This window comes from Anomaloglossus baeobatrachus, chromosome 2 (genome assembly GCF_048569485.1).
Source record: "Anomaloglossus baeobatrachus isolate aAnoBae1 chromosome 2, aAnoBae1.hap1, whole genome shotgun sequence".
NCBI classification, from domain to species: domain Eukaryota; kingdom Metazoa; phylum Chordata; class Amphibia; order Anura; family Aromobatidae; genus Anomaloglossus; species Anomaloglossus baeobatrachus.
Window position 1 is genome coordinate 25,251,963 of NC_134354.1, and position 24,130 is coordinate 25,276,092.

At 48.8% G+C, this 24,130-nt stretch overlaps 1 protein-coding gene across 1 annotated transcript in view; it reads left to right on the plus strand.

Moving 5' to 3' along the window:
* The first annotated feature begins 295 nt into the window (after positions 1-295).
* The window catches only part of LOC142281464 (cell surface glycoprotein CD200 receptor 1-A-like), a 69,779-nt gene continuing 45,944 nt past the window's right edge, over positions 296-24,130 (plus strand). The window contains exons 1-2 of the mRNA XM_075332858.1: positions 296-381; positions 9,045-9,338. Coding sequence (XP_075188973.1) covers positions 9,050-9,338 — 289 coding nt within the window. The 5' untranslated portion in view covers positions 296-381; positions 9,045-9,049. The remainder of the gene's footprint in view (positions 382-9,044; positions 9,339-24,130) is intronic.

Sequence of the window (24,130 nt, forward strand, 5' to 3'; positions counted from 1 at the left end):
AAAGAGACACACAAACACAGAGACACATACACAGAAAGACACACACACACAGAAAGAGACACACAAACACAGAGACACATACACAGAAAGAGACACACACATAGAAAGAGATGCATACTAAAAGACACGCACAGAGAAATAGACACAGAGAAACTGTTTGGATGCATGAGGTAATATATTGGCTGTTTTGACAGTTACTCTGGATACTTATCAGGTGGCCTATAGCAACCAATCACAGGTCTGCTTCTATTTTGTTACAGGTCAAGGAGCTCTGATTGGTTGCTATAGGCAATGAAGGACATTCTTAGTATAGGCCAACTTATATGTGAGTTAATATGATGTCTGTGGTGACGCTGAGCCAACGCTGTTGTAGAGCCTGAAGTAAGTCAAATAACCTTACCTTACCTGTATACTAATTGCATGGGGTTTTATGAGGTAATATATTGGCTGTTTTGACACTTAGCCTGGATATTATCTGGTGGCCTATAGCAACCAATCACAGCTCTGCTTCTATTTTAATAGGAGCTGTGATTGGTTGTTATAGGCAACAAAGGACAGTCTTAGTATAAGAAGCTTATGTGTGAGGTAATAAGATGGTTCTCGAATAAGGAGTTGTAGATAAAGTAGTTCACATTACTTTAGTAATCCTTTAGTTAGTTTGTGATGCATATCTGCGCTCTTGAATATATGATGTGAAATTCTTCTATTACTTTACTTTTTTTTAGTTTTAATAATAACATTTCTGTCTGTTTAGTTTGTGACTTTTAGGCCAGAGTCACACTTGCGTATGACTCGGCGAGTCTCGCATCGGGATCACCCGGGGCGGCCGCACACTCTCGGACAGGAGCTTCTCAGCTGCATGTATTTCTATGCAGTTAACCCGCTCCTGTCCAAGACTGTGCGGCCGCCCGGGGGATCCCGATGCGAGACTCGCCGAGTCATACGCAAGTGTGACTCTGGCCATATGTTGAAAATAATTTTTTGTTAACGCCTTTTATTTTGTTATAGTTTAGAATAGTTAGTTACTATCCCGGGAAAAAGCTAGGTACTACAATTAGTGTATGATAAATGTGGATCCCATCTCCAGTGGTGAAAAATGCCATAAATGGGACAACCCCTTTAACGCAATAATCCGTCTATGAAAGTAACCTATACGTTCTCCACACATGGAAGCTGAAGGGGTGAATGTTTCCTTTTAATGGTTTATCTCAATCTATAATTACAGTAAATCTAAAGTTAAGCTGGTGTCACACATAACGACGACGACAACGACGTCGCTGCAACGTCACCATATTCTGTGACGTAGCAGCGACCATAGATGATCGTTAGTAAGCTGTCAAACATGTTCTAAAAAGCAGCGACGGAGCAGCGATCATAGCGACGTCGACGGTCGTTGTGTGATTTCAGACGTAGCGTAGCGTCGCTGCTGCGGTGTCAAACACAAGGATTATCAGCTTATCAGCATGGCGCAGCGGGATAGCAGCAATCAAAAAATGACCTGGAGCATTCAGGTGCGAGCAACGATTTCGCAGCAGGGGTCTGATCATTGTTATGTGTCACACATAGCGACGTCGCTGTTGAGGTCGCTGCAACGTCACAGAGTATGGTGACGTTGCAGCGACGTCGTTGTCGTCGTCGTTATGTGTGACACCAGCTTTAGTCACACAGAGAGTGGAATACTAACTTTAGATAAAAAGTTGAAGGATCACATGTCACCTATCCGCGCCACAAGTCGTCCTGCGCTGTAAGGCTGGTGCAATTCTTGTAAGCTGTAGGTGCACCGCGAAGGTGAGTTGGTGGAAGATTGTTGTGAAAACTACCACCGTGGTATCAAAAAGGATTTCTCTAGTTTCCAGATCACTGTACATCAGATATAAAAATACTGCACATCATATCTAAGTACATGTAATGTGTGGGTAGGTGTGCACCGGAGCACTAAAAATGAAAAAAGTAGATAGAATTTGCTAGTTTCACTTGTGGCCACGCATTTCATTTATGACACTACAAATAATCACATACTTAAACAAAAAAATATATTTTCACTTTTGATAAGGTATACTGGAGCAGAGTTAGTTAAAACTTCATACACTTACTGTTTTGCCAATATCAGGCTATATATACTGTATATATATATATCAGTATATATACAGCTCTGGCAAAAATTAAGAGACCACTGCAAAATTGTCAGTTTTTCTGATTTTTCTCTTTATATTTTTGAGTAAAATGTAAATTGTTCTTTTATTCTATAAACTACTGACAACGTCTCCGAATTTCCAAGCAATAAATATTGTATTTTATTTTCTGAAAATGAGAAATGGTCAAAATAACAGAACAATGCACAGAATGCACAGCACTTTCACACCTCAAGTAATACAAAGAAAACATCAACAAGTTCATCATCATTTACAAACAATAATACTAATAATGTTTTACCTCAGGAAGATTCAGAAATCAATATTTTGTGGAATAACCATGATTTTTAATCACAGATTTCATGCGTCTTGGCTGCTTTCCACCAGTCTGTCACACTGCTTTTGGGTGACCTTATGCCACTCCTGGTGCAAAAATGTAAGCAGTTCGTCTTTGTTTGATGGCTTGTGACTATCCATCTTCCTCTTGATTATATTCCAGAGGTTTTCAAGGGGGTTCAGGTTTGGAGATTGGGCTGGCCATGACAGGGTTTTGATGTGGTGGTCCTTCAATCACACATTGATTGACCTAGCTGTGTGGCATGGCGCATTGTTCTTTTCAGCTTTGCCCAACACCTGGTCATCTAATGGTTAGATGGAGGCCTGGAGAGGCGTACAAGCCACAGTGTCTTGCACCCACTGTGAAATTTGGTGGAGGATCGGTGATGATCTGGAGATTCTTCAGTAAGGCTGGAATTGGGCAGATTAAACTTTGTGAAGGATGTATGAATCAAGCCACATACAAACTTATCCTGGGAAACAGTTGCTTCCTTCTGCTCAGGGAATGTTCCCCAACTCTGAGGACTGTTTTTTCCAACAGGACAATGTGCCATTCCTCACAGCTAGGTCAATCAATGTGTGGATGAAGGACCACCACATCAAAACCCTGTCATGGCCAGCACAATCTCCAGACCTGAACCCCATTGAAAACCTGTGGAATGTAATCAAGAGGAAGATGGATAGTCACAAACCATCAAACAAAGAAGAACTGCTCACATTTTTGCACCAGGAGTGGCATAAGGTCACCCAAAAGCAGTGTGAAAGATTGGTGGAAAGCAGCCAACATGCATGAAAGCTGTGATGAAAAATTATGGTTATTCCACAAAATATTGATTTCTGAACTCTTCCTGAGTTAAAACATTAGTATTGTTGTTTCTAAATGATTATGAAATGTATTAATTTTTTTATGACCACAAGGGACCACTAAAATACATTTGAAAGTTTGTTTTCCTTTTCGTAACAATTGATTTTATATATTGGCCACATTTTTTTAATTGACACAGAGTTAGTAACAGCAATTTGACAGACGCTTTTATTTTTTATTTATTTATTTATAATTTTTTGGGCTCACTGTGACCCCAGTTAGGTCATAAAAGAACTTCATGGTAATATTTCAACATTTAAATGCTTTAAAGAAAAAAAATAATACAAAAAAACTTATTTCCCCTGTAACTGGGTTTGATATATTAGCCCCAGTTATTGGGCAAATTCAGTCTCCTTACTACAAGGCAGAGTTGACTGGATTTCCTAGGACTCATACCTCCAGCAATCATATTATATCCACTGGGTGTTGTTCCGCGCTCCTTCACCAGAGAGAGTCAGTGTTTGTGTATGACGTGGGGTGTGTGACACAACTGTTTTCTTCGGGCCGGTGTCCATCATCCTGCTGCCGGTCTTCATCGTGGACGAAGTACTGAAACACGTAAAACCAGAGTTCTCTTGGCAAACCAAACCTGTACAGTTTATTCTTCACACTGCTATGACAGACATGGCCTCACTTCTCACAGTTCTGCTGTTACTGTATTTTGGGTACTCTCTCTTGACCTATCCGCACTAATTTTCAAGCTGTCGGGCCTCTGTGACTCCACTCCCCCACTCTTTTTTTCACCTGTGTCCACTTCTGGGCCCCGATGGCCTTTTAGGCACATGACTTCTCCCTGAACCCCCTGGGGTAAGCCGTAGGCTCCGAACCTCACAAGTTTACCTCAGGGTTCACTAACTGGCCCCGAGTCACGTCTCCACCAGAGTCCGCTCCTGCAACATCTGCTTTGATTACCAGGTGCCGCTGTATTCCCGCCGTGGGCAATGCTGGTGATAGGGGAGGAGTCAGTATCAGTGGCTCTGGTAGGTGCAGGCTCTACACCCATCCACTAAGCTGGGTTTTGCTGGGACCTGCCATCTCCGGTTTGACCTTAGCCTGATTTCCTGACTACGCTCTTGCGTGCTGATTTTGTCCCTTTTTGTACCTCCTGGTTTTGACCCTGCCTAACGACTACTCTTCTCTGGATTGCAGCCTTGCATAAGCAGCGATCTCCTGGACCCTGTTTTAATTTCAGATCCCTGTACAGGGGTTAAAGGGTTTCGGGGTTCTCTGGATCCTGCTGAGTGAGCGGCTAGCCTGTAGTCTGAGTCTGTGGTCCTGGGCAGATGTCACACCCTGACACCATAGCCACGTCTTTTCTACTGAAACCCTCTGCAGAACTGGCACCTCTCAAGGCCTGACTCGCTAACCAATGCACCAGCCATCTGTCACTCCTCCCCTAAATTGGCTTAAACCAATCTTATCTAACAACCAATATACCGCTGCCTCTGCCCGACCACTAGGTGGTGCCAAACACTTTTTGGTCGCGGCTCTGCTACATCGGGGACCCACACTTCGCTAGTAGCAGTACATCTTATCACATTTATAATATTCAATGACACATAGAATATGCTTAGTGTAAAACACATCTTTCACAGCACAGGAAAATACCTTAAAACACTATGGGGATGCGACCACCTCCTACAAATACAGTGATCGAGAGGGCACAGGAAGTAATAAATAATAATTGCCATCTGTATGGGAAGTCTGGCTGTGTCTGACAGCAAGATTCTTGATTCCACAGCTTCACGATCTCATGCAGCTGTTGTACTATGCAGTGAAATTTTGAAGCGTCAGTGCAAAGTATAATGTGGACCATAGGTGGTCAGGAAGTTGTTACATTTGATAGCACATACAGAAAGTCTGTAGATAACTACTGTATAGAATACAAAGCTCAAATTGTGCCATACAATGTCTACACATGGTTTCATCACCTGCATAAATAACTTTTGATCAAAAGTGCAAAAGCCACCCAACCATGTCAAGGTGTACCTAAATCTGGATGGTCCCTACCACTAATGTCTAACCTCTCCACGTGCCAAATCAGGACTCATCTGAATGGGAAAGTGAAAGAAACCCAGGTTACACATTAGTGATAGGGACCATCCATATTTAGGTACACCTTGACATGGTTGGGTTGCTTTTTGACTTTATGATCAAAAAATGTTAACGAAGTACCTTACATTTTTAACGTGCATAATAATATCGTAATTCATGTATTCATTAGTCGCAGTGTGCTGATGCATCATGTAAATATATGTTTGTATATTGTCCACTTAGTTTATTTTTACATTGATTTAATCCTAAAGCTGCGCGGTTGTCACGATTGTCTCCCTGTTTTTGGATATTAGTGACAGCTTTTGGACTGGAGCCTCTCATCTCCATCTGGCTCTCTACATTTATGTTGCTTCATTTCTCTTAGAACTGAAAAAGTTAATGTCAGTTTTGCTGCTAGCAGCTTTTACAGCAGTTCTTAGATGAGTGCTTCACTTCCAGCTGCTTTGTAGTCATGCCCCTTCAAATTTAAATAGAGGTGTTACTCAGGAATCCTTGCTGAAGATACAAATCCATTTGTATAATGGCCTCCTTAATGGAAGGAGCTATGAAGGAGTGTTCGAGAAGCTGGACTTTATCCTTTTTTGTGGCTATTTTCCCCTCTTTGTCTCATCTTTCCTTGTGTTATATTAGTGCAGCAGTGGTGCTAGCATCTCTCACCTGCCAACGCACTAGCCAGGGCAACTACAGAGTTTCTCAGGTTTCCTGCTCGATGACAGTTGAGAAGACTGTATAGGGCCTGGCTAGGAATGTAGGGAGAGCTGCAAGTGAGAATAGGAGGTGTCCATCTACCCCTCTCACTAGAGCTAGGGCCCGCCGCTGTTATTTTTTCCTCAGTAGTCCCCATTTTATTGTAGTATTGTCTACTGTATTTTTGTCATTCATCAGAGGTCTGAATGCATCTGCCACATGTAAGCGTGTCCAATATTTTGCTTTTTTTACACCATTCATAGAATCATAGAATGGTAGAGTTGAAAGGGACCTCAAGGGCCTTCGGATCCAACCCCCGTGAGTGCAGGCTTTCCTAAATCATCCCAGCTATATGTTTATCCAGTTTCGGCTTGCAGATTTCCATTGAGGAAGAGCTCACCACCTCCCGTGGTCGCCTGTTCCACTCTCTGACTGCCCTCACTGTCAGAAAGTTTTTCCTAATGTCTAATCTGAATCTCCTTCCTCTATGCTTCATCCCATTGCTTCTTGTGCTTTCTTGTGCTAACGAGAATAGGGTGGTTCCCTCTCCACTGTGACTACCTTTCAGATATTTGTAGATCGCTATTAAGTCTCCTCTCAGCCTTCTTTTTTGCAATCTAAACATCTAATCTGAATCTCCTTCCTCTATGCTTCATCCCATTGCTTCTTGTGCTTCATTGTGCTAACGAAAATAGGGTGGTTCCCTCTCCACTGTGACTTCCTTTCAGATATTTGTAGATCGCTATTAAGTCTCCTCTCAGCCTTCTTTTTTGCAATCTAAACATCTAATCTGAATCTCCTTCCTCTATGTTTCATCCCATTGCTTCTTGTGCTTCCTTGTGCTAACGAGAATAGGGTGGTTCCCTCTCCACTGTGACTTCCTTTCAGATATTTGTAGATCGCTATTAAGTCTCCTCTCAGACGTCTTTTTTGCAATCTAAACATCCCTAGTTGTTTTAGCCGTTCTCCAAAGGACATGGTTTTCAGACCTTCTACCATCTTAGTTGCTCTTCTCTGGTTTGCTCCAGTATATCGATGTCATTCTTGAATTGGGGCGCCCAGAACTGTACCCAGTATTCCAGGTGGGGTCTGACCAGGGCAGAGTATAGGGGAATAATGACCTCTCTTGATCTAGATTCATTGCTTGTCTTGATACATCCCAGAATTTTGTTGGCCTTTTTAGCTGCAGCTCCGCATTGTTGGCATTCGAACAGGTTTCATTTTTTATTTATCCATTGGATAATACTTAGGAAATTGTCTGGTCTTTTTTGTTTTTTAAATTGTTGATTTATAAAACAAAGGTAACAATGATGTGAAAAATTGTCATAAAAGAACCACATAGAAGAAGCAATCGTCTATTTTTTCTGGATCTAAAATACCAGTAAATGATTTTGCACACACTCGTCTGAGCTTGGCCTTGAGTAGCATTCATGCTTGTGACTAATGAATACATTCCTATAATTACTATATATGCTGCTGCAGATTGGGGCTTCCAGCAGAATGATCAGCGCTCTCACACTGTGGGATAATTAACTGTTTTAGTTGGACCCTTATCAACAAAATAGAAAATTAAAGGAGAGACCTTGATGCAAAAAAAACAGGTCATATTGCACAGTTTGCACATACATTAACAAACCTTAACAAGTAAAGAGGACCTTTCATCTTTTTTTTCATGTTGAACTAGACCACAATGTGTGTCTTAGTGACTGCAGAGCTTAAATAAAACATTTCTTTTCTTTTTAAGTTTCACCTCTCTGTTGCAGAGATATTAGCAATCAAAATATTGTCACCTAACGTGTTAACTTTTATTAAGTCTACATGGATATAATCAGATAGCAAATCATACAGGGAGAAGTCCCCGCCCACAGTGAAAACTGTCAGAGAACACCCATTTAGACTTAACAAAAGTTGACTCATTAAGTGCCAAATACTTTGCTAATATCTCTGTAATGGAGAGGCAAAATTAAGAAAGAATAAAAAACTTTTTATACTGCTTTGTAGCCACTTGTCATGTGTGTCTCGCTTTGGGGAGATGTCTGGCAAGACTGGTATCAGAATTTCACAATGCCTCATTGCTCACAGATCCGCTAGTTTTTGAGTGAAATCTGCTTGCTTTTAGTGCTGTAGGGGTTAAGGTCTTTTTCCTCTCTAACTATCCTTTGTAGCCTTAATCCCAGGTGTAGCTATTTTGTGATGACTCTCTTTTGCTATAAAGGTCACATCTCTTACCATCTGGTGCCTGTTACAGAATCTGCATTCTTGTGCTGACCACTTAGGAAGGAGCCTGTCTCTGGAAGAGGCTGAGGAATCATCACAGTTGCAGCTGTGGTGTTTAGTTGCATTGGAGGAGCTTGGAATATTTCCCTTTTGTGTCTATTTTCCTCTGTCTGTCTCCCTTGCTTTGTGTTGTATTATTGCAGTGGTGAGACTAGTAGTTTTGCTGGCCTTCTCACTAGCCAGAGTGACTTCAGGGCAAGCAAGGGCCTAGGCGCATGACGGTGACAGGGGGATGGACCTGTACAAGGACGTAGGGAGTGCAGGGCTACCCCCTCTCTAGCACCATAGCTTACCATTATATTGTTCTCACTGTGTACCCTTATGTGTTGCGGCGCTACCTGGCAGAACCTCTGTGTGACACCACTATTACATATTGTGTGTCCAGTTAAACATGAAAAATTTGGTTAAAGGTCCTCTATAACACAGAACCATCTGCTCTCTGCTTCATATGGTCCCTCCAACATGAGACTGCAGCTGTTGTATACGCCAACATATCGAATCATCAATGTACAAATCATCAGTGTATAAATTATAAAAATTCATTGACTACCAGCTTGTAAGAGTAATTAAAAAAAGGAGAAATACAATGTATCTGAATCTGATTGTAGCCGTATTTGTATACTGCAATCATTAACAATAAAAGCATAAAAAGGTTAATAGCAACTGTAATCACCTTCTTCTTTCTCTTCCAGATGTAATGAAGGTGAGAAGAGGAGATCCCGTTGTTCTGCAGTGTGAGGTTAATCCCGGAGACACTTTACTATTACTTACATGGAAGCTTCGTCTATATAATTCCTCCTGTGTAATATCCTATAAGATAGAAGATAATACAAAGACGTCATTCAGCTCCTGCAGCCCCAGGATGAGAAGTGACAACTTATCACTGACCATCAGTAACACTGAGGTATCTGATGAAGGGACGTACAACTGTGAAGTTCCGAATGATAAGAACACGTTGTTCAAAAACTTTTCACTACAAGTATTAGGTGAGCGGTGAGGTATATCTATTATACACCCTGATGATTGCGCTTCCGGTACCTTTTATTAAAATACATTTTTAAGGGTGACAGAGGGTTAATGGAACGGCATTGGTTGGAGCCTTTCACCATAGTACTATGCAAATCTTCTAGGCAGTAGAGGAAACAAATGCTGAAAAGTAAGAGTTCTGTAAAAAAAAATAGTATTAATAATTTATATTTTTATTAGTTAAAAAAATTCAAAGATCATGAACAAGAGAGGACCTAAATCTGGTGACCATCCTTTACTTTCAAAACAGCATCAATTTTCCTTCATCACTTGTATCGTACACAGTTTTTTTTATGAACTCGGCAGGAGGTTTTTCAGAACATTTTAGAAATGTTTATGAGGTTTCTGCGGATCATTCTGTTTTTTCATATGATCCCAGACAGACAAGATGATATGAGATTAGGGCTCTGTGAAGGCCGGATAAGGCTCTGTGGGGATGGATCAGGCTCTGTGAAGGCCGAATCAGGCTCTGTGGGGATGGATCAGGCTCTGTGAAGGCCGAATCAGGTGTCGCGGGCGGGGAGGAGGGTGTCAGCACACCGCGCTCACCCCTTCTGCTCGGGTCCGGCAGTTGCTCCTGGTGGCTCGAGCTGCGGGCCGGATCCCGGGGTGTCTCGAGCGACACTCCTCGCCCGTGAGTGAAAAGGGGGGTGTTTGTTGGGATTATAGTTCGTGACGCCACCCACGGTTGTGGTGATGGCACCACCGCTGCTCAGTGTGAGGGTCCCGGGGATGGTGATGGGAGCAGCCAGGTGTTGTGTTGCCCCTCCGTGGGTAGGGGTTGGTGATCCCGGGGCCCGGTGAAGAGATGTGAAGTGTAGGGCCTGGAGGGCGCAGGGACGCGGGGGCAGCGCTATGCCTTGCGGCACTGTGGTACTCACTCAGCCTGAGACACGGACACAGTTTGTACGGTAAACCAACGGCTGGTAGGACGGTCCCACAGACGGTTGCACCTGCACTCCCGGTAGGTGACGGTGACGTCTCTCTTCCTTGCACCTGTTTGACTGATGGTAGCGGTGGATTCCCTCCGGTTACCCGCTCCCCGACTGCAATCTGGGCCGGAGGAGCTCTACACTTTGCCCGCAGGCGCTGGCCCTGGGGAAACTGGTGCCTTGGCGGTGGCGGTGTCTCCCCGGTAATGGTCGGGCTGTTGCCGTCAATCGGGACTTTATTGCTGGGGGATCTGCGTCCCCTTCGCTGACGGATTCGGCAAATTGGGCGACTCCTAGCCTTGCCGGGGTCCGAGAGGCCCCTGCCCTGGTGCTGACTGTCCTTCGGAACACTGCTCCAGACCACCGGGCACACAGCCAACGGGGTCCTTCCAGGAACTTCCAAACGGTCCCCCTCCGGACAGTCACCGCCGTCGCTGACCTTGCTGTTCTAGCCCTACACACAGCTGGGCTCTCAGGCTTCTCCTTCTCTCTGCTCTGTCACCACTTCTTGCTTTCCTCCTTTTCCACTTTCCTTTCCTTCACTTTCACTTCTGGTTGTTTCCTCTAGCCCCTGCCTGGGCTACTCTGCTGTTCACTCCTTCATGTCCCTGACTCGACTGCCTGGTTACTTCCTGCCTCCAGAGTTGTGAGCTCCTTGGTGGGCGGAGCCAACCGCCTGGCCCACCCCCTGGTGTGCATCACAGACTCCTGGAGAGAGGCAACAAGGATTTCTGGTTAGCAGGTGTGCCTACCTGGAGTGTGGGGTGTAGTGGTGTTGTTATCTGTGTCCCCTGGCTTGCCCAGGGCGACACATTCCCCCTTAGCAAAATGCAGACCGTCCGCGGGCTGCCGTCCTACACCGGTTTTATTTTTCTGTAAAAAGGGGATAACAGGGTTAAACATAACATAAGCATTTTCAATCAACTCTTCCCAAGACGGGAGGCACATTTTACTTTTTAACGTTTCAACGGTGTACGGTCACGGTTTCCGCTCTCTCCCACCCAAGCAACCTGGCCCTGATGCTGCCCCTAAAACCCAGGCAGCACCCCTTGACCCACAGTCCAGCACAAGTTACCCGAGCGGGATCTGTCCTTGCCCTCCAGAGGGTGGCCACCGGTTCCTTTGGTGGCTGGGCCCTGGCCTGCTCTGCTCAGGGCCCTCCCTCCAACCTGCCTCTCCGGAGGCGGCATTGCGGAAACGGTAACGGTACCCAACATATTTACATGCCACTAACGTTTGTGGTTGCCCTGCAAAGTTCACGGGCTTGTCCATGGCTAGTTCCCATGCATAAACTTTTAACGGTCCCCACGGGGACAACGGTGCCGGCTCCAGCCGGTTGCAAATCAACAACAAATCAGGTGACTTCTCGGGTAATCATTTTCATTATCTTTCAACTTTCGCAAACTTTCAAACTTTTTCAAACAAGCACACAACACTCTTTTACATTTGCGGGCCCCTCTTACTCATAGAACGGTCTCCCTGTACCTAAGTGGGGGTCTACCTAGGTTGGAACGGGTGGACCTTCGGGGCCCGGTGTCAGTGGTGCTAGACAGTGGGGTAGAGGGAACAATCGGTTCCTCCTCCCTGCTATAGTGTGGGGCAGGCGGAGGTGCAGGGGGGCTGGGTACAGGTTCATCCCTGGGCACTGGCACTGGTTCTGGCTCACGGTTAACCGCTTCCACTACTTCTTCATCCACGGGTTGTGGGAACAGTATCACTGGAAGTATCACCGCGCCGTTCTGTGTAGGCCAGTTTGCTGGGAAGTCACCCATGACAGTGTGGATCACCTCTGCTGCCTTTTCCACTGGTGGAGGAACCGGTACTTCAGCCTCTGCTTTTAACGCTGGGGGGCATTTCTTTAGATGGTCCCGAGAAACTGTGGCCAGGGTGCCCCCTTGGTCACGACTGATCTGGTAGGTCTTCCCATTGTCCCACTCGGTGGGTTGTACGACGTAAGGGACTTGCTCCCACTGGTCATCCAGTTTGTGGGCTTTTCTCTTCCGTTTCAGCACCACATCTCCTGGCTGGAAAGGACCTGCAGGCGCCTTCTGGTTGAACCGGTGCTCTTGCTGTTCTCGACTTCGACTGAGGTTTTTCTCCACATACTCCTGGATTTGCCGGTACTGGGCCCTCCTCCGACTTTCCCACTCTGCCGTTGAAGGGAGTGCTTCCGGAGCCTCCAACCCCATCTCCAGATCCACCGGCAGGCGGCCAGGCCGGGCCCTCATCAGATACGCTGGGGTGCACTTCGTCGAGCTGGATGGGATATTATTGTACATGTCGACCAAGTCGGGTAACTTTTCCGGCCACATGTTCCGTTCTTCCAGCGGTAGCGTCTTGAGGAGCCCCAGGACCAAGTGATTCATTTTCTCGCACATGCCGTTGGTTTGGGCGTGGTACGGAGTGGTCCGGATCTTCTTGCAGCCGTACAACTGGCAGAATTCGTGAAACACTTCTGCTTCAAAAGCCGGGCCTTGGTCAGTCAGCACCTTCTCGGGGTACCCATGGGGTCGGCAAAAATAGGCCTGGAACGCTCGGGCAGCGGTTCGACCAGTCAAGTCCTTAACGGGGACTACCACCATGAATCTTGAGTAGTGGTCTACCATGGTCAACGCGTAGGTGTACCCACTTCGGCTAGGGGTGAGTTTGACATGGTCCAGGGCGACCAGCTCCAGCGGCTGATGGGTGACTATGGGATGTAACGGTGCCCTCTGGCTAGTCTCGTCCTTTCTCCTCAGTGTACAAGGACCGCACTCTCGGCACCAGGCTTCCACCGATTCACGCATCCCACTCCAATAGAACCGCTCCCTCAACAGCATCTCCAGCTTCTTCCACCCGAAGTGGCCAGCACCATCATGGTATGCCCGCAGGACGGTAGCAACCTCAGCTTGAGGAACGATCAACTGGCATATTTTCTCATGGGTCTTTGGGTTGATCAGCTCACGGTACAGCCTCCCTTGGTGTAGGTAGAGCCGTTTTCGTTCTTTCCACAAGCGTTGGGCTTCGGCTGGAGCGGCAGGGTCTATTCCCATAGCACCTTGTTCCACCAGGGTCTTGACAAGACGGACAGCCGGTGCTTGGTCCTGGGCGTCCTGCCACTCTTGACTGGGCCGCGGGTCCAGGTCCGCCCGTTGCTGACATACTTGTACCCTCTCAGTAGGCGGCTGGTGAAACGCAGGCAACTCAATCTCCTCGAGGTCGTCATCCTCACACCCCTCTTCTGACAAATGGGGCATCCGGGAGAGTGCATCTGCATTGATGTTGACACGACCAGCTCGGTACTTTATGGTGAAATCATAGTTGGCTAACCGGGCTACCCACCGCTGCTCCAGCGCGCCCAACTTGGCCGTGTCCAGGTGAGTTAGCGGATTGTTGTCCGTAAACGCGGTGAATTTTGCCGCCGCCAGGTAGTGGCGGAACCGCTCTGTGATAGCCCACACCAACGCCAATAGCTCGAGCTTGAAGGAGCTATAGTTCTCAGGGTTCCTTTCGGTCGGCCGGAGTTTTCGGCTGGCGTAGGCAATCACCTTCTCCTTCCCATCCTGGACCTGGGACAAGACCGCTCCTAGCCCCACGTTACTGGCGTCCGTGTGGAGGATGAACGGGCGCCCATAGTCAGGGTACGCCAAGACCTCTTCTCCGGTCAAGGCCGCCTTCAACTGGCCAAAGGACTCCTCATGCTTGTCCTCCCACAACAGTGGGGCTCCAATAGGTCTACCACCTTTGGTCTGTCCCACGAGGAGATCTTGCATGGGGGCAGCCATCTTCGTGTACCCCTTTATAAAGCGCCGATAGTACCCCACCAGACCCAGGAACTGCCTTACTTCCCTCACTGTGGTTGGTCTCGGCCAGCTCTGGATGGCAGTGATCTTCTCAGGGTCGGGGGCGACACCATCCGCACTCACCACGTGTCCTAGATACTGCACCCTGGGTTTCAGCAGATGGCACTTCGAGGGCTTCAACTTCATCCCGAACTTGGCAAGGGACGCGAACACCTCGGCCAGGTGCTCCAGATGGGCCTCATACGTCTGGGAATAAACAATCACATCATCCAAATACAGCAGGACGGTCTCGAAGTTTAAATGTCCCAGACAGCACTCCATCAACCGTTGGAAAGTCCCGGGGGCATTGCACAGCCCAAACGGCATGCTATTGAATTCGCATAGCCCCATCGGGGTGGTGAAGGCGGTCTTCTCCCGGTCCTCGGGGGCCACGGCCACTTGCCAGTATCCGCTGGTGAGGTCAAGGGTCGAGAAGTAGTTTGCAGTTCTCAGTGCAGCCAAAGATTCTTCAATACGAGGCAATGGATAGGCATCTTTATGGGTTATCTGGTTGATCTTCCGGTAGTCCACACACATCCGCATGGTACCATCCTTCTTCTTGACCAGTACCAACGGAGCGGCCCAGGGACTACAACTGTCCCGAATAACCCCTGCCTCCTTCATATTCTTCAACATATCCTTGGCACACTGATAATGTGCAGGGGGAATAGGTCTGTACCTCTCTTTGATAGGGGGATGTTCACCCGTGGGAATGTGGTGTTGGACCCCCTTGATCTGCCCAAAGTCTAGGGGGTGCTTACTGAAAACCTGTTCGTACTCCTGCACTACCCTGTGTACCCCTGCCCTGTGATGTGTAGGGGTATCATCAGTGCCCACATGTAGCTGTTGGTGCCACTCCTTGGTGTCCCCCTGGTGTGGGGAAGTGCTGGTGGTAGGTGGGAGTGTGGATGGACGGGCTTCCTGGATAGTGTGAGGGTCTAGGGTGAGCAGTTTGGCAATGGTGGCATACCGGGGAAGCCTAACCTCCTCTTCCCCACAGTTTAACACTCTCACAGGCACTCTCCCTTTCTTCACATCTACCACCCCTCGGGCGGCCACTACAGTGGGCCAGTGCTCAGAAGGCATGGGCTCCATCATTGCAGGGTAGTCACGCCCCTGAGGCCCTACTGCTGCCCTACACCAGATCATCATCTCACTTCTAGGGGGCACAGTCAATGGAGCAACATCCATCACTCGCACTCCACCAATCTCCCCTCCGGTTGAGCTTACATGCTGGCGGTACATCAGGGCGCGGATCTCACATTGCACAGCCCTCTGCCGGCTCCCCGCCGCCGTGGCGGCTAGCTGCTGCAAAAGGTTCAGCACATCAGCCATGCAGTGTTCCATCACATTGGTCCCCAACACTATTTTCGGGTTATGATCACTAGGCTCATTCATGATCACAATCATGCCCTGGTGTTGCAGTTCAGCTTGCCCCACTGTCATAGCCACCTCTTTATACCCCACCTGGGTCAATGGAAGTCCATTAGCGGCAATCAAATTTATGCTATTGTCTGGAGGCGCTAGCTCGTCTGTGGCCCAATATCGCTGATACAATGTGTACGGTATGGTAGTTACCTGTGATCCAGTGTCCAAGAGAGCCATCACGGGTATGCCGTCCACAGCCACAGGGATGATAGGGCGGGCCCCGACGTATCGGTCTCGCCAGTCCGGGGGGCCACGGTGTTCTACTCCTGAGGATTGGCCCGGGGCCCCAGGGGTTGCTCGTTTAACGGGCACTGTCGGTAAACATGGCCCGGCTTACGGCACTTGTAGCAGATTGGAGGTCTGCTCCGCGGGTTGTTAGCGCTTCTCTGCTGCATCCAGGGAACATCTTCGGGACTGTCAGCAAGCTGTATCTGCGCTGGGGGCTGAGATCTGGTCAGAGGTTGTAGTGCAGCAAGGATTTTAGCAAGGTCTCCATCCAGGCGACGGACCTGGGCTGCCAGTTCTTCCACTGCGCTGCTCGAGGCTGCAGGTAGTAAGGAGGTTGGTTTGGCTGGGGCCGCCACAACAGGAGCTGTCTCGACGGGCCACGGGACAGGTTCCAGAACTTCAGCAGCTGGGGGCTGTAGTGCTTTGATAGCTCGCTCCTTTAACACAGCAAAGTCCACATCAGGGTGTTCCAGAGCCCACAGCCGGAGTTGTTTACGATCCTCAGGGGACCTCATCCCCTGTGCGAATTGCTCCACTAACATCTTGTTGCTATCCGCCTCATTAATAGAGTTCACCCGCTTTAGCGTGCGGAGGGCGGTCTGCAGACGTAGGGCATAGTCCCGAATGCTATCCCCGGCTCGCTGCCGGCACTGGTAAAACTGCATCCTCAGCTCAGCTTCAGTCCGGGTCTCGAAAGCAGTCTGTAGCTTCTCGAAGATGGTGGCTACAGAGAGCCGGTCCCCCTCGGCCCAGGTCTCCGCTTCCTGCTCCGCCGCACCGGTTAACTGGCCCAGCACTATCGCTGCACGTTGCTTATCAGTCAGGGGGTACAGCTCTAGCAACGGGTTAAGCTTTTTCCGGAAGGCCTGCAAGGCATCCGGTTTCCCGTCATACTGCGGTAGCCAGGCAGCTCCGGGTGCATAGGGCAAGGAAAACGGCATGACCTGAGCAAGCGCGGGGGCCGCTGCACCTCCCGCCAGTACGGCCGGGACCTGGGCAGGCCCATTCCCATCCGCGGGTGCCGCTGCGGCTGCGACCACCGCTCTTCCAGCGGCTCCGTCGGGCGCAGACATCTTGTTTCCGTCCCCCTTAGCTCTTTCCGGCCCCTCCTCTCTCGGGGCGGAGTTTTGGCCTTCGCGCCTCTACTGCTCGAGAAGACGCTCGAGCGGGAACTTTTCGCGCCAAAGATGGCGACTTCTGAAATTTTTCTGCCGGATACCTCCGGCGGTAACAAGGCGCACCTCTACCAGACGGCAGAGCGGTAAGATCCTGTTCGTGACGCCAAGTTGTCGCGGGCGGGGAGGAGGGTGTCAGCACACCGCGCTCACCCCTTCTGCTCGGGTCCGGCAGTTGCTCCTGGTGGCTCGAGCTGCGGGCCGGATCCCGGGGTGTCTCGAGCGACACTCCTCGCCCGTGAGTGAAAAGGGGGGTGTTTGTTGGGATTATAGTTCGTGACGCCACCCACGGTTGTGGTGATGGCACCACCGCTGCTCAGTGTGAGGGTCCCGGGGATGGTGATGGGAGCAGCCAGGTGTTGTGTTGCCCCTCCGTGGGTAGGGGTTGGTGATCCCGGGGCCCGGTGAAGAGATGTGAAGTGTAGGGCCTGGAGGGCGCAGGGACGCGGGGGCAACGCTATGCCTTGCGGCACTGTGGTACTCACTCAGCCTGAGACACGGACACAGTTTGTACGGTAAACCAACGGCTGGTAGGACGATCCCACAGACGGTTGCACCTGCACTCCCGGTAGGTGACGGTGACGTCTCTCTTCCTTGCACCTGTTTGACTGATGGTAGCGGTGGATTCCCTCCGGTTACCCGCTCCCCGACTGCAATCTGGGCCGGAGGAGCTCTACACTTTGCCCGCAGGCGCTGGCCCTGGGGAAACTGGTGCCTTGGCGGTGGCGGTGTCTCCCCGGTAATGGTCGGGCTGTTGCCGTCAATCGGGACTTTATTGCTGGGGGATCTGCGTCCCCTTCGCTGACGGATTCGGCAAATTGGGCGACTCCTAGCCTTGCCGGGGTCCGAGAGGCCCCTGCCCTGGTGCTGACTGTCCTTCGGAACACTGCTCCAGACCACCGGGCACACAGCCAACGGGGTCCTTCCAGGAACTTCCAAACGGTCCCCCTCCGGACAGTCACCGCCGTCGCTGACCTTGCTGTTCTAGCCCTACACACAGCTGGGCTCTCAGGCTTCTCCTTCTCTCTGCTCTGTCACCACTTCTTGCTTTCCTCCTTTTCCACTTTCCTTTCCTTCACTTTCACTTCTGGTTGTTTCCTCTAGCCCCTGCCTGGGCTACTCTGCTGTTCACTCCTTCATGTCCCTGACTCGACTGCCTGGTTACTTCCTGCCTCCAGAGTTGTGAGCTCCTTGGTGGGCGGAGCCAACCGCCTGGCCCACCCCCTGGTGTGCATCACAGACTCCTGGAGAGAGGCAACAAGGATTTCTGGTTAGCAGGTGTGCCTACCTGGAGTGTGGGGTGTAGTGGTGTTGTTATCTGTGTCCCCTGGCTTGCCCAGGGCGACACACAGGCTCTGTGGGGATGGATCAGGCTCTGTGAAGGCCGAATCAGGCTCTGTGGGGATGGATCAGGCTCTGTGAAGGCCGAATCAGGCTCTGTGGGGATGGATCAGGCTCTGTGAAGGTCGAATCAGGCTCTGTGGGGATGGATCAGGCTCTGTGGAGGCCGGATAAGGCTCAGTAAAGGCTGAATAAAGGCTGATTTACACCTTACGATTGGGCATACGATATCATATGCGATCGTACCCACCCCTATCGTATGTGCGGCATGTTCAATTTGTTGAACGTGTCGTACAAACGATTCTTTCCCGTCACACGTAGTTACCCTTCCATACGACCTCGCTGTGGGCGGCGAACATCCACTTCCTGGAGTGGGATGGACGTTCGTGTCACATCGACATCACGCAGCAGCCGGCCAATAGAAACGGAGGGGTGGAGATGAGCGGGACGTAAACATCCCGCCCACCTCCTTCCTTCCGCATTGCCGGCCGGGAGCCGTGGGACGCAGGTATCTGTTCATCGTTCCCGGGGTGTCACACAGTGCGATGTGTGCTACCTTGGGAACATTGAACAACCCGACATGCAGTTTTTAGTAATTGAACGACGTGCGTGCGATGAACGTTTTTTCGTTCAATCGCAATCGCACGTAGGTTTTACACGCTACAATCTTACTTACGATGCCGGATGTGCGTCACTTATGACGTGACCCCGCTGACACATCGAAAGATTTATTGCAGCGTGTAAAGCGGGCTTAAGGCTCTCTGTTTGGGATGGAGCAGGCTCTGTGAAGGATGGATCAGGCTCTGGGGGGGCTGGATCAGGTTCTATGAAGGCCAAATCATGCTCTGTGGGGATGGATCAGGCTCAGTGAAGGCTGAATCAGGCTCAGTGAAGGCTAAATCAGGCTCTGTGTTTGGGATGGATCAGGCTCTGTGAAGGATGGATCAGGCTCTGGGGGGGCTGGATCACGCTCTGGGAGGGCCAGATAAGGCTCTGCAGAGGCTGTATCAGGTTCTGTGGGGGCCGGATCAGGCTCAGTGAAAGCTGAATCAGACTCTGTGTTTGCAATGGATCAGACTCTGTGTTTGGGATGGATCAGGCTCTGTGTTTGGGATGGATCAGGTTCTGGGGGGCTGGATAGACCAGATCAGGCTCTGTGTGGGCCGGGTCAAGCTTTCTGGGGGCCAGAGAAGGCTCTGTGAAGGCTGTATCAGGCTCTGTGAGGGCTGGATCAGGGCTCTGTGGGGGCCATATGAGGCTGAAAATGTCATCATGTCCCTCAAAAAACAAACCACTAGACAGCTGCGTCAGTAAAAAAAAAATAAAACAGTTATGACTCTCACAATACAGCAAAGCAATTTTTTTTCTATAAATTTGTTTTTATGGTGTAAAAGTGGCAAAACATAATAAAAAACTACACATTTGGTATCTCTGTAATCGTACTGACCAAAGAATAAAGTAGTAATCATTTTTTTCATATGGCTTTAACTGAGATATCTTGCTCATAAGATTTTTAATACTTTGGATAGAACGGATCTTTAATAAGGTAATATGATTTTATGCGATATTGACCTGGATTTCCACTGGATTTTTTGCCCTTCACTATAAAATTGTTTTATGATGTAAAAGCAGCAAAACATAAAAAAACTGAATAAATTTGTTATCTCTTAATCACAGTGACCCAAAGAATAAAGCTGTCTTATCACTTATGACAAGGTAAACAGCAAAGAAAAAAAAACAAAAAAAAGGAATTGATTCTTCCTCACAAAAAGCAAAGTGGAAAGTGATTAAAATATATTATGTGGCCCAAAATGGTACCAATAAAATCTACCACTCATCAAATGACTGAGGCAGAAAAAGAAAAAAGCTATAGCCTTCAAAATTCGGTGATGCAAAAAATGTTCATTTTGTAAAAAAAATTATTTTATACTGTGATAGTCGCCAAACCTAAAAAACGTATATAAATCTGGTATCGCTATAATCGTACTGACCAGAGGAATAAAACCGCCTAATGACATATACTGCAAGGTAAATGGTGTAAAAAATAAATAAATAAAGCCAATTCTGCTACAACTGTTGATTACTTCATATTGCATTACGTCAAAGCTCATATTTATCTGGCACTCGATGCTGAGCGCTTACACCGGGGATTATGTGTAAATCTCTGAAATATGTGTTTCAGAAAAAAATTCCCAATGGAGATTTCCCAGTAATGAGGCAGACGGAGACACTCGTGAATAGCTTGTGGTTCAGCTTTGTCCATCTTTTTACGCATCTTTTAGGCATGCACAAAAGTGCGGTCATCAACAGTTTTATTCACCTTTGAATAGATGGACACCACTGAACGGAGGCTGAACAAGGTCCAGAGTAACTTTGCTGCCTCATAAGTGAATGGATCCGACAGTGGTGTCACCTGAATTTCGTATTTCGGAGCTTAGGGGCTCTGCAAATGTAGTACTGTACAGTCACATGTGGGGTATTGCCATATTCAGGTGAAATTGTGTAACACATTATGAGGCCTTTTTTACCTTTCCTCTTGTGAAAATTGGAAATCTGGGGTTAAAATAACATTTTAGTGATACAAATGTAATTATTTTTTCTTCACCATCCAATATTATAACATTTTGAAACACACCTGTAGTTTCAATATGGTCGAGGTTTGCGACCCCCGCGTCAGCAGCCGGGCTGCTCGGATCCGGATCCGCGATGGCTCGAGGGGTCTCCGGACCCAGGGGTTGGGGTCGTGCGGCCACTCAAATAAAAGGGGGAGTATTTACATGGGGCTGTTTGGTTAAAGTTCGTGACGCCACCCGTGGTGTGTGGTAAGGGTGAAGTACCACCGCTGCAGCTGGGAGTACCCGGTGGTGATGGAGTGGGCAGCTAGGTGTTTAACCCCTCCACGGGTAGGGGGAATGTCCCGGGACTCGGTGATGGTAGGAGAAGCCGTGGGATGTCAGTTTGGGAGGTAGGGAGCAGGGGACTCACAGTTGGTAGTCGTGGTGCTGGATGAGGCTGTGCTGTTTTGGAAAGTCAGTAAACTCACAATTTGTATTTGAACCAAAAGTCCTGCAGTACTACTGCCGCTAGGAGGGAAGCCCGTCCAGGTGACAGTGTACCACCCCGTGCTCGGCTACAGCCGAGCCGCTTGGATCCGGGCTCGTTGGTGGGTGGCTCGAGCGCCTCCGGACCGGGGGTCACTTCGCTCTGAAAGGGGCTGGCGCTTTGAAGGGGGTGTTTTAGGGTTACAGCCGAGGCCGTGGTTATTGTTCGTGACGCCACCCACGGGTTGTGGTGAATGTGGACACCACCGCTGCGGTTTACTAGGCACCCAGGGAAGATGTTGCGCAGCTAAGGTGTTAACCCCTCCATGGGCAGGGGTGATGGACCCGATGGGTATGGTGTAGTGGTGCTTGGCGGTGCGCGGCCCGAGGGCACAGTTGTACTCACTATTACAGATGCACAAGAGTCACTGGTAAACCAAAACCCAACCCAGTCGGGTTGGTGGTCTCCGCCTTTCTCCTGCACCTTTTTTGTAGCTGTGGACAACCCGTGCTTCAGCAATGGGAGCCCGCTCCCTGGCTTTGTGTGTGTCGAGAGAGCCTGTTTACCCGCAGACGCTGGCCCGTGGGATCTCTAAGCCTGAGCGGTGGCGTTTATCCCTCTCGGTGAGCTGTTGTCTTCAGTCGGGACTTGGGTGGGAAAGGATCTAAAGTCCAGACCTCAATCAGTTAATTAACTTAGTCCGGTAGTTTCGGGACCAAGTTTCAGGGTCTGAGTACCCCCCTTTGTGCTCCGGTTTCCAGTTGGTTCCCTGGTTCGGTTCCGGCGGACCACTACCCTGCCCCGGTCCCTTACGGTTCCACCAAGCCGTCTTCCCGGCTTCGGCAGGCTGAGGCCACCGTATGCCTCCTAGCCAGAGGTGACTGGGCTCCAACCCAGACACCTGGTGTAGACTGTGGCAGACCTGGGCACAGGTCTGCCTCTGCACTTGACCTTCACTCCTCGACTCCCTATCACAATCTACTCTGTTTTTCTTGCCTCAGGACCTGTGAACTCCTCGGTGGGCATGTCCAACCGCCTGGCCATGCCCCCTGGTGTGCCCATCAAACCCTGAGGGAGGTGACTAGGGTTTTAAAGGTTGGCTGATGTTAGCCTTTTTAGGGGACGGGTGTTGTGCAAGGGCCTACCTGTGACTACCTGGCTAGTCCAGGGCATCACAACCACTCCCAATGGTATTGCTTGGTGTGTTCCAGTCTAGTCCGACCTTCCGGGAGCTTCTACCCCTCAGCCTGCTCTCTCCCTGAGCGTTACTTGAGAGCCACCACTCTCCTTGCTCCCCTGCCAACGACTGCCCAGTCACCTCGCCCCCAGTCTGCCTGACTCTAAGGTGGGCGGCCCTTTCTCCACTGGACTTACCCACTGGTGTGTGTGACTGGGATTTGCATGCTGGTATTTGCAATACCATTAGGTGGCACCTGGAACCAAGGAGGAGATGGGTACTGCACGGAAAAGAAAATTGTGCAATACCCTGTGATGACCTGATAGGCCAGGGCATCACAATTTCACCCCTACATTAATTCATTGAGAGGCAAAGTGTGTAAAATGGGGTCACTTGTCAAGGATTTCTGCTCTTCTTGCACCTCAGGGGTTCTGCTATTGTAACATGGCAACCGCAAACCATTCCAATTAAATATGAACTCAAATATGTCACTGCTTCCTTTTTCACTTTCTACTGTGCCTCAAAAGTATTTTTCTACCACATTTGGGGTACTGTTGTACTCAAAAGAAATTGCAAAAACAAATTGTATGGTCCATTTATCTCCTGATAATATAGTGAATATTATAAAGTTGGGGTTAAAACAACATGTTTGTGGTTAAAAATGTATTTTTTCATTTTCACAGCTCAACGTTATCAAATGTTCTGAAGCACATGGGGGTTAAAGGTGCTCTAGCCCTTGAGGGGTTTAGTTTACAAAGTGGGGACACTTGTGGGGGGTTTCTGCTGTTATGGCACCTTAGGGGCTCAGCAAATGTGACATGAAACCCGCAAACCATCCTAACGAAATCTGAACTCAAATATGGCGCTCCTTCCCTGCCTCAAAAGTAGGTTTCAACCACATATTGGGCATTCGCACAACAAACTGTACAGTGCAATATCTGCTGTTACCCATGTGAAAAAGAAAGATTTGAAGTTAAAGCAACATGTATTTTTTCATTTTCCCGGTTCAACGTTATAAAATTCTGTGACGCACCTGGGAGTTCAAGGTGTTCACCAAACATCTAGCTAAATTCTTTCAGGGTTTTGTTTCCATAATGGGGGGGGTCACGTTTGAGGAGTTTCCATTGTTAAGGCACATCAGCAGCTCTCCATGTGCAATTTGGCATCCGTTAATGAATCCAGCCAATTTTCAGTTTAAAAGTTCAAATGGCGCTCCTTCCCTTCTGAGCCCTGCTCTGCACCTATACAGTAGTTTTCCACCACATATTGGATGATCAGGAGAAATTGCACAACAAATTGTATAGTGCATTTTCTCTAGTGATGAGCGAGTACTAAAAAGCTCAGGTGCTCGAGGCTCGGGCCGAGCATCCCAAGATACTCGTGTACTCGGCCCAAGCACCGAGCCCAATGTTATCCTATGGGAGACCCGAGTATTTTTATGAAATGACCCCCGGCAGCATGTAGAAACCCTAAAAATGTCACAAAAGTCTCAGAAGAGTGCTCAAATGACATGGCAACAGCATGGGGAAGATCCCTTGAAGCATTTATCACTCAAAAGTCACAGCTGTGAACAATTTTTTCCGCGTTTTACGCCATTTTTATGGACTC